Below are 10,808 nucleotides of genomic sequence, written 5' to 3'. Positions count from 1 at the left end.
TATATTAATTATTTCTATTGAGGGGAAAAATGGTTACCTGCTCACTGAATGGTATGAAAACAGTCCACCGGTATTCTTTTTTTCTGTAAATAAAATCTGTTGATTAATAAGAAAATATTGTAAGCCTTTGTTTTTGAAGTAAGGACAGTAGGTTAGGATTTTTTGGCACATTCTCAATTCTGTCATTGAATACATTGTTTAATCTGACCTGTTGAGTTCAGTGAACAATGACTGCCCTCAGATGAGCAGAGAAAAAATAGTAACACTTGCTTATTTCCAGACAGTCTTAATCTTCACTCTGATCCTAGATTTTTAGTCTATCCTTCAATTGATGGCGTGAAAGTCAGGCACCACCTGGTGATACAAAGAGATGAATTCGCTCACATATTCCGTCATCCAAAACACATGATGGCCAGGTGCTTCAGTTTCTTGATTCACCATTATAGGACAGCATAGTAAGGTGAAGATCGATGTAATTTTAGGTACAATGGTTCAGGTTTGACTGAGCTGGCTACAAGGTAAATGTATTGGTGTCGAACACTGCATTGAGTGCAGTAGCCTACTTGCTTGCATTTTTAGCTCAAATAAACGGTGATCTTTTCTTATGGACCTCGAAATGGGGACTTGGCTTTCACTTATGCCAGAATGTAAAGTTTTAAATAGTATACTTGCAAGTAAGAGTAGCACCGTAAACAACTTGAAATTAGATTGAGTAGGCTAGGATTATGACAACCGAGGGCGTTTCATGTATGTTTCAGTTTGGGAAACTGCAAGTTATTGAACGTCTAATCGTGGCATGTAACGTCGCAGGGGCTGGCGCTGATATGTGGTCGCTGCGTTGTAGTGAGGTCAGCAAGATGCGGTGCTCACGGACCACAGATGGTGCTAGTTGGCGTAGGGAACATGCAGTTTGACAGCGGCAACTAGACAGGATGTTATGCAGAATCATCAACACACCGGGGATATGGGGTGCTTAATTGCTGTGAATGAATAGATGAACGACGTTGAAGTTTGATTGCCTGAAGGTTTATTTTGAGATTCAGTGCGTAGTTTCTTGCTCCTCTCTTGACCAAGTAGGCACTTGACTTGATCTGGTTGGATCCTTATGCACTCCACCTTTCGGATATCCTTGGAGCACGAAGGTTGTGAATATATGATGAAGTTTAAACCCAACCAGACGAGGATTTATGATGGCGAAGGTTTCAAGAGAAGAGCGGCATGTTTATGTTTCAAAAATGAAAAAGAGGACGAGGTATGGATGGTCTAGGTGTTTAGTTTTCCGACCATTAACATTGTATAGATATTCACATGACTGACGCATCACAACATATTTGCCTATTTTACCACGTTCTTTATTATCTTTCAGATAACGAAAACCTTCAGTTAACTTTCCATGTAAATATATTTTGTCTACCTCTGACAAATTCGTACGTGGCATTAATCATGGGATGTCATGGGAGGGAACTTTACAGGGTGGGTGGGTGTGTTAGGTCTGTTGATAAACAGTGTGTGTGTGTGCGCGCAAGAGAGAGAAAGTAAGAAATGCAGGGAGGAAGAAAGGCAGTTATTGATTCATGGGAATCAGCTATAAATGCACAAACATCTGACCTATAAAATGATATGCTTATGAGAGCTCATGTACATCCTGGCAGTCTCTCTCTGACTCAGCCAGAAAGTGGCCATAACAACACTGGTCCGTATGTCATCGCAGTCATGTAATTTCCAGTGATACAGAGAGAGGAATAATGCATGTTTTGATGCCGCTTACGTTTTTATAGTTTTTTCAACATCAAAGTTTCATTGACATGGATAAGCCGTGTTTTCTCGGGCCATAGTTTTAATAAACAAATATACAAAAACAACTACCCCAATTGGATGCAGAGTGAGAATTAGGCTACTGTATTTGGACATATAGTTTACCACCTTTTTGGACCTATAATCACGTTTCCATCCATTTCATGCAGATGAATTACCTGGCTCGTGAAAAAAACATCAGATTTGAAAATGCAATTGAAACCCATTTAACCTGTATTATGTCATCGGTAATTGGACATTTAACTGCAAAAGTTATTTTTATGTGCACTATGTTGTCATGCGCAGCCTTGTATCAGCAAAAGGTCAGTTTGATGGAAACATCTCTGGTGGGAAAATGTGTATATTGCTTTATGCAGATTTTAGAATATTCGCATGAAAATCTGTCACAAATTGGATGGAAACCTAGCTATCAAAATCACATAACATTTTATTGGTCACATACGCATATTTAGCAGATGTTATTGCATGTGTAGCGAAATTATTGTGTTCCTAGCTCCAACAGTGCAGTAGTATTTACTTTCACAACAATACACACATCGAAAAGTTAAATAAAGGAATTAAGAAATATATAAATATTAGTACGAGCAATATCCGAGTGGCATTGACTAAAATACAGTAGAATAGAATACAGTATATAATATGACATGAGTAAAACGGTGTTTAACATTATCAACGTGACTAGTGTTCCATTTCTATGTATATAGGGCAGCAGCATCTAAGAGTTGAGTAACCGGGTGGGAGCTGGCTAGTGATGGCTATTTAACAGTCTGATGGCCTTGAGATAGAAGCTGTTGTTCTGTCTCTCGGCCCCTGCTTTGATGCACCTGTACTGACTTCGCCTTCTGGATGATAGCGGAGTGAACAGGCTGTCCTCGATGATCTTTTTGGCCTGTGACATCGGGTGCTGTAGGTGTGCCCCCGGGGATGCGTTGCGCAGACCGCACCACCCTCTGTAAAGCCCTGCGGTTACGGGCAATGGAGTTACCGCACCAGGTGATGATACAGCCCGACAGATGCTCTCAGTGGTGCATCTGTAAAAGTTTGAGGGTCTTCGAGGCCAAGCCAAATTTCTTCAGCCTCCTGAGGTTGAAGAGGCGCTGTTGCTCCGCCTTCACCACACTGTCTGTGTGGGTAGACAATTTCAGATTGTCAGTGATGTGTACGTCGAGGAACTTGACGTTTTTCACCTTCTCCACTGCTGTCCCATCGATGTGGATAGTGGCGAGATCCCTCTGCTGTCTCCTGAAATCCACAATCTGCTCCTTTGTTTTGTTGACGTTGAGGGAGAGTTTATATTCCTGGCACCGCTCCACCAGGGCCCTCACCTCCTTCCTGTAGGCTGTCTCGTCATTGTTGGCATTCAGGCCTACTACTTTTGTGTCGTCTGCAAACTTGATGATTGAGTTGGAGGCGTGCATGGCCACGCAGTCATGGGTGAACAGGGAGTACATGTGGGGGCTGAGCAGGCACCCTTGTGGGGCCCCTGTGTTGAGGATCAGCGTAGAGGATGTGTTGTTTCCTACCTTCACCACCTGGCTGCAGCTATTCAGGAAGTCCAGGACCCAGTTACACAGGGCGGGGTTCAGACCCAGGGCCCTGAGCTTAATGATGAGCTTGGAGGGTACTATGGTGTTGAAGGCTGAGCTATAGTCAATGAACAGCATTCTTACATAGGTATTCCTCTTGTCCAGATGGGATAGGGCAATGTGCAGTGCGATGGCGATTGCATCATCTCTGGATCTATTGGGGCGGTATGCAAATTGAATTGGGTCTAGGGTGTCAGGTAAGTTGGAGGTGATATGATCCTTAACTAGCCTCTTCTAGATGACAGAATTTAGGTCAGTTACCTTTGCTTTCGTGGGTACAGGAACAATGGTGAACATCTTGAAGCAAGTGGGGACAGCAGACTGGGCTGGAGTGTCCGTAAACAGTTGGTCTGCGCATGCTCTGAGGACGCAGCTAGGGCTGCTGTCTGGGCCAGCAGCCTTGCAAGGGTTAACACGCGTAAATGTCTTACTAACGTCGGCAACAGAGAACGAGATACCACAGTTCTTGAGAGCGGGCCGTTGTTATCCTCAAATTCGGCGAAGTAGGTGTTTAACTTGTCCAGGAGAAAGATGTCGATGTTCCCTTTGTAATCCTTGATTGTCTGTAGACCTTGCCACATATGTCTCGTGTGTGAGCTGTTTAATTGTGACTCCACTTTGTCTCTATACTGACGTTTTGCCTGTTTGATTGCATAACGGAGGGAATAACTACACTGTTTGTATTCAACCATATTCCCAGTTACCTTGCCATGGTTTTGCACGAATGCTGCCATCTATCCATGGTTTTTGGTCTGGGTAGGTTTTAATAATCACAGTGCGAACAACACCCCCTATACACTTCCTGATGAACTGAGTCTCCGTCTATATGTCATTGTTATTCTCCCAGGCAACCTGGAACATATTATATAAAAATAATCTTGAAGCATGGATTCCGATTGGTCAGACCAGCATTGAATAGACCTTAGCATGGGTACTTCCTATTTGAGTTTCTGCCTATAGGAAGGGCGGAGCAGAATGGAGTCGTGTTCTGATTGGCCAAAGGGAGGGCAGGGGAGGGCCTTGTAGCCATCCCGGAGGGAGAGTAACAAGAGTTGAGAGTTTTTGAAGTGCGAGTACAACAAGCAATGTTGATAGAACTTCGATAGAGTTTTCCTCAAATTTGCTTTGTTAAAATCCCTAGCTACAATAAATGCAACCTCGGGATATGTGGTTTCCAGTTTGCACAATGTCCAGTGTAGTTCCTTATGGGCCGTCGTTGTATCGGCTTGAGGGGGGATATACACAGCTGTGAGTGTAACCGAAGATAATTGTCTTGGGGGGGTAATACGGTCAGCATTTGATTGTGAGGTGTTCTAGGTCGGGTGAACAAAATGACTTGAGTTCCTGTAAGTTATCACAATCACACCATGAGTAGTTAATCATGAAACATACACCTCTGCCTTTCTTCTTCTTGGAGAGTTCTTTATCCTGGAATGCACAATGTACAGAGTACCCAGCTGGTTGTGTGGACGGGGACAGAAAATCCGGAGAGAGCCATGATTGTGTGAAACATGGTGTTACAGTCCCTGATGTCTCTGTGGAAGGAGATCCTCGTCATGAGCTACTTTATTGTCCACGGACTGAACATTAGCAGGTAATATACTCGGAAGCAGTGGATGGGGTGCACGCCTCCTGAGTTGGATTAGAAGTTCACTACGAATAGCACTTCTCCACCAGCGGCATCTTGGAGCAACAAAGGATCCAATTCCGGAAAGTTGTATTTCTGGTTGTAATGTTGGTGAGTTACCACTGCTCTGATATCCAAAAGATCTTTCCAACTGTATGTAATAACACAAAAACATTCTGGGCTAATAATGTAAGAAATAGCACACAACAAAACTAAATACTGCAAAGTTGCTTAGGAGCTAGCAGCAGCTATATTCAGTTTGACTTCCTTGTCTATCACTCGCCTGTGTGTTCTCTTGCTCAACAGCATTCAATGTGTCCGGGTGGCTGGTAGCTAGCATGAAAAGAGGCATGAGGGAAGCCCTACAATAAAAAGTAGTGAGAACACTCGGGAAGCAAGCAATGTTGAAAAGTAATCTTTAGACATGTTGTACTTTGCTTCAATGTAGTTTTGCAGACAAAAATAAAATTGCGTTTAAAAAAGCCACGTTTTTGTGGGGTAACCTACACTGTAGGTAACCACATGTTGTTTTCCCAACAGGTGGGTGGGGCCGCGACATTCTATCTAATACCGACTGGGTCCATGCAGTAAAGGAGTCAATGAAACGCAGACATTCCATTGTCTAGATTGGCGCACATTCAACAAATCTGGTCTAACAAAGGCGATATTTGTCAAATCAGTCATGATTTATGTATTGTAACAGGCCCACAATGTGCTCACTTAAGTCGTCCCTTTTCAAGTTTAGAAGAAGTGACTGCTAAATGCTAACTCAAGTTCGTACAAGCTGGTTAACATAGCAGGCATAGAGAAGTCGTTGATGGTAGTCAGTCATTTGTAGCTGTAATGCAGTTGATTGTTAACGATGACATGAACGTGAGTTGGGGTTGACATCCATACAATCATTATACTCTGATTTTTACCTCAAAATAGTATGAAATACACATACAAACAATAGCCTGAATGTAGACTAATTTTGCTGCGGGGCAATGAGGAGACCCGGGATCTTTCCCTCACGGCCCTTTCCCCCCCACGCCTTTTCAAGACAATTCCATTGTTTTGGTCGAGTTCGAAGACCTCTTTACGGCATTACTAGTTATACTTAGTTTCCAGTTATACGCAGTGGCGTAGCACGCAACCCTGCAGCCCCAGCTGGGTATTGAAAATCATACCGTCAATTTTTGAAATAACCCCGTATAAATGGTATATTGCCCAAGCCTACTTTGGTCCATAACACACATTTTTTTATCCTCATCAATGTCATTTGCAATAACTAAATATTCAAACCACTGTGTATATGATCTCGACTTCTCAATACTTTCACCAAACTGTTTGTTTATAACAATTCCAGACATTTTCCGTTTGTCAATAGAGTCCTGATTGTCGCTCACTTTAATATTGTCTTCAACCATGGCAATATTCTCAAGTTGTTTTCCCGCTCCGATGTCTGTCTTGAATCCTTTTCTACCATCCATTATGATGCTAACTCATGTTCTCTTAGCTAGCTCAACTATGCACACTTGCCTCTTTTAGCAATACATTGTGCTAACATTAGCCTACCCAGCAAACAGGGGACATCTTGAGGACATTCGGCAACGTTCCCATTTTCTCCCTTGAGGGTTTTGGTGTGACATTATCCCACTGACATTCTGAAAACGTTCTAAGAATGTTGCATGATGGTCCCAAGGGAACATTCTCTGGGGAACCTTTGTTTAGTTCCCTTTACTTTCCCACTGAACGTTCTTGGGACGTTGTATCATAGTCACCTGGAGGTTTTGAGTAGTTCCCTGTTTATCCCGGGGACGTCCTCAAGGATGTTCTTGAGACGCTGTTTATGGTCCCCTGAATGTTTTTGGGACATTATATCATGGTCCCCTGGAGGTTTTTGTGACGTGATGGTCCCAGGTGTCCCAAACCATTATAAGTAAAGTAATGAAATGGTATGAGGGTTGTATGGTAAGCTGTTTGATGTTCAGCTAAATTAGTGTAACAATCTTTAATCAGTGACAATATGATTACATTTGACATGATCACTTAGTACTGAGTTTTCAATATGTCCCCACCTGGGATTTGAACTCACAACCTCTGGACTTGGTATTCTAATCTTTCTGCTATGCCACTAAGTCTGTAGAACTTCAGAAGTCACCTACACATTCATAACCTACAATACACCTCTGCTCTTAGCAAAAGAGTGCCATCTGCACTGCTATTTTAGCTATCAGTTAATATGACTATTCTCTCACTGATTTCATTTACTTATTTCAGCAATTTGAGTTTGTTTTCTGTATATTTGTCTAATGTTATTGGGGCATTTTCTGTTTTAATGTTACTCCTGAGTCACTGATATAATTCAATTTTAACAGAGCTGAGATTTACTTTGAAGTGCGAAGTGTAGGAACAGGCCATTGATGCAGATCGTAATGCCGTGATCTAAGAAGTTGTGAGTTGAAATCCTAGGTGAGGACATGGTAAATAATAACTACTGTATGAATAAACATACACAATGTAGTCATGTATGTCAAAGTGTGTCAAAAAGCACTGTTTTTGTGTGTGTCCCTAGCATTGCCAAAAGACAAAGTGCTATGACTGGATCAGGGGTTCAAGAATCAGAGCCTTGATGGGGTTGGCAACAGTAACAAGGGATGATGTGTAATGAACCTAGGGTGCTAGTGCCCTAGGTTCTCGGGGGCATCCCCCGGGACCAGCAGGGAACTAGACAAAACCTCCAGGGAACCATGACACAACGCCCTGACGACTTTAGGTGACCATTTTCATAATGACGCATTTTTAAGAACAAAATAGTCACTGTAGATTCAGACTTATTCATCGCCCATCTTTTGTTAGGTCACGTGGACTTCATGACCACGTCTATATAACAATTCACTAATGATGATACATAAGGCGGACAGGAATTAGTCCAACCATTTATCTAGAAGAGTAGTCACCCACTGGTCGATCGCATTCCTTGTCGATTGCCAAACATTTCTGTAAAAAAAACAACGATAAAGCCTTGCGTTCCTATTTTTATTTATTAGTCTCATGCTGTTGGAGGTAGGTACCCTGATTTCAGTTGCCCTGCGTGCCAGGTAGGCGAAGTGTTCCCATTTTGAACCATTTCATGTGTCTGAAGGTACAAACTCTTCCTTTCCGGGGGCCCGGAGAGCAAGTAAAGTGCACTATAGGCCCAGCGCTGGCCAATCGGATGGCTCAGAATACCGTATCTGCAGTAACGTAGCAGGCGTGAAAAAAAGCTAAAGCAAAGTTGAGATTTCAAAAGATTTAAAACCATGACTAGAAAGACTGTCAACAAATACAGCAAAGAGCTGCTGTTTTCATGAGTGAGTTCATGTTTTTACTCAGCACTGTCAACACCTTTTATAAGCCATAAAATGCTCCTTCTTCCTACCACTCCAGATACAACCAGCAATGCAGCTGAATAATATTTTAAAAAATGGTCCGAAAAACAATTCAAGCAAATGCAATATGTGGTGTTAATGTATCGGGCCTATAGCCTACTGCACAAACCTCCATTGCTACAGTACTGTTTTTAATAAGTTAATGTTGAATAAGCTTATGTTTTTTAAGTCATGTTAAAAAAAAAATCAGAGTGGCAGATCTCGGCATTTCTTGCATTTTGACTCAGAAAGTGATCTTGACTCAGAAAAGTTTGGTGACCACTGATCTAGATAGAACGAGTTCTGTCTACAATATACAACACCCATGATGCTATGCGGCGCAACCCCAATACACAACAGTCACCACCAGTGGCGTGTATTCATGGGTGCCAAGGGACATGATATTTAGCAACATTGATTGGACTAAATCGTTTTTGGTATCTTTAAGTTGGTTTTCAGTATATTAAACTAAGCATTTATAGCCTTGTTGATTTGATGATGTTTAAATGTTTAAGTTGAAATGGTGCTGGAATAGCGGCGGCTGTGCTCCTGTTGTCTTTGTGCTGACTTGGGGTAATGCCATCGTTCTAAATCAGTAGTTGTTTAGTAAACTGTCAAAACATTAACTTGCTTGACCATGCTGCAGGTGATATACTGTAACTATTTTTTACATGCAATATTTGCTTTGTGGACTTCACCGGACAGATGTTGCTCTCCGACTTTGTGATGAAACGAATGTGTAGTTGAATTTATTCAGCTACTGTGTGACTGTTGTCTTTTTGTTGTCACTGCATTTTGTATATCACAGTGGTTTATGAACAAATGGGATACAGAGCAAATGACGCAACAGGTTGTAATATGGCTATTTTACTGGCTTGGCTTAGCTTCAGTGATTTTGCCCACACAACGTTACTGGTCACCACATGTATTCATGTGATTACTAACTATGCTGAGGCACCACAAAGTCAAAAGTCTCCTGTGTGCAGTACACACACACACTGTTTAGGACTTAACATGGGACTGAAGTGGTAAGAGAGGGGGCATCTTGGATAATGACTGCTCTGCCTGGTGACAAGACTCCATCTCTCAGGCCTGCATGTGATTGTGAGAGCCAGGGGGGCGAGGGGTGAGTGTTACACAATGTGCTAAACACCCTATCAGGTGTAATTTATAGAAACGCTGGGCAGGGGCAATAGCTGTCCCCTATCTCAAAAATCATAAGAATGAGGATTGACCCCCACCATCTCAGATTGTTCTTAAGTCGTTTCTGTTGATAAAACAGTTAAGATTAGCATTCCTGCAAATAGAATTTGATATCTGAGAAATTAAGCTTATTGATCACCCAAATTGCCCATTTTCTATTTAGAGGATTCATATAATATTTAATAAATATTGTACTTAACAGCCCATTTGGACCCAACCAACGAGTTATACATGAAGAATTCAAAGAAATGGTCCCCCCCCCCCCCCCCCCCACACACACACACCCCACAACCAACAACAAGTGCATTTGGAAAGTATTCAGACCCCTTGACCTTTTCAACATTTTGTTACGTTACAGCCTTCTAAAATTGATTAAATTGTTTTTTCCCCCTCAATCTTCACACAATACCCCATAATGACAAAGCAGAAACAGGTTATAATTTTTTGCTCATTTATAAAAAATAAAAAAACTGAAATATTACATTTACATAAGTATTCAGACCATTTACTCAGTACTTTGCTGAAGCAACTTTGTCAGCGATTACTGCCTTGAGTCTTCTTGTATGACGCTACAAGCTTGGCAAACCTGTATTTGGGGAGTTTCTACACTTCTTCTCTACAGATCCTCTCAAGCTCTGTCAGGTTGGATGAGGAGCGACGCTGCACAGCTATTTTCAGGTCTCTCCAGAGATGTTTGATCGGGCTCTGGCTGGGCCACTCAAGGACATTCAGAGATTTGTCCCGAAGCCACTCCTGCCATGTCTTGGCTGTGTGCTTAGGGTCGTTGTTCTTTTGGAAGGTTGAACCTTCGCCCCAGTCGGAGGTCCTGAGTGCTCTGGAGTAGGTTTTCATCAAGGATCTCTCTGTACTTTGCTCCATTCATCTTTGCCTCGATCCTGACTAGTCTCCCAGTCCCTGACGCTGAAAAACATCCCAGCAGCATGATGCTGCCAACACCATTCTTCACCGTAGGGATGGTGCCTGGTTTCCTCCAGACGTGACACTTGGCATTCAGGCCAAAGAGTTCAATGTTGATTTCATCAGACCAAAGAATCTTGTTGTTCATGGTTAGAGTCCTTTAGGTGACTTTTGGCAATCTACAAGCGGGCTGTCATGTGCCTTTTACTGAGGAGTGGCTACCATATGGCCACTCTACCATAAAGGCATGATTGTTGGAGTGCTGTA

General features: G+C 42.3%; 1 protein-coding gene across 1 annotated transcript in view; it reads left to right on the top strand.

The window, feature by feature from the left end:
• The first annotated feature begins 723 nt into the window (after positions 1–723).
• The window catches only part of nudt4a (nudix (nucleoside diphosphate linked moiety X)-type motif 4a), a 29,674-nt gene continuing 19,589 nt past the window's right edge, over positions 724–10,808 (top strand). The window contains exon 1 of the mRNA XM_021601223.2: positions 724–1,252. Coding sequence (XP_021456898.2) covers positions 1,106–1,252 — 147 coding nt within the window. The 5' untranslated portion in view covers positions 724–1,105. The remainder of the gene's footprint in view (positions 1,253–10,808) is intronic.

This window comes from Oncorhynchus mykiss, chromosome 1 (genome assembly GCF_013265735.2).
Source record: "Oncorhynchus mykiss isolate Arlee chromosome 1, USDA_OmykA_1.1, whole genome shotgun sequence".
NCBI lineage: Eukaryota > Metazoa > Chordata > Actinopteri > Salmoniformes > Salmonidae > Oncorhynchus > Oncorhynchus mykiss.
Note: the sequence above shows the minus strand (reverse complement) of the source record. Positions and strands in the feature narration are given on the sequence as shown.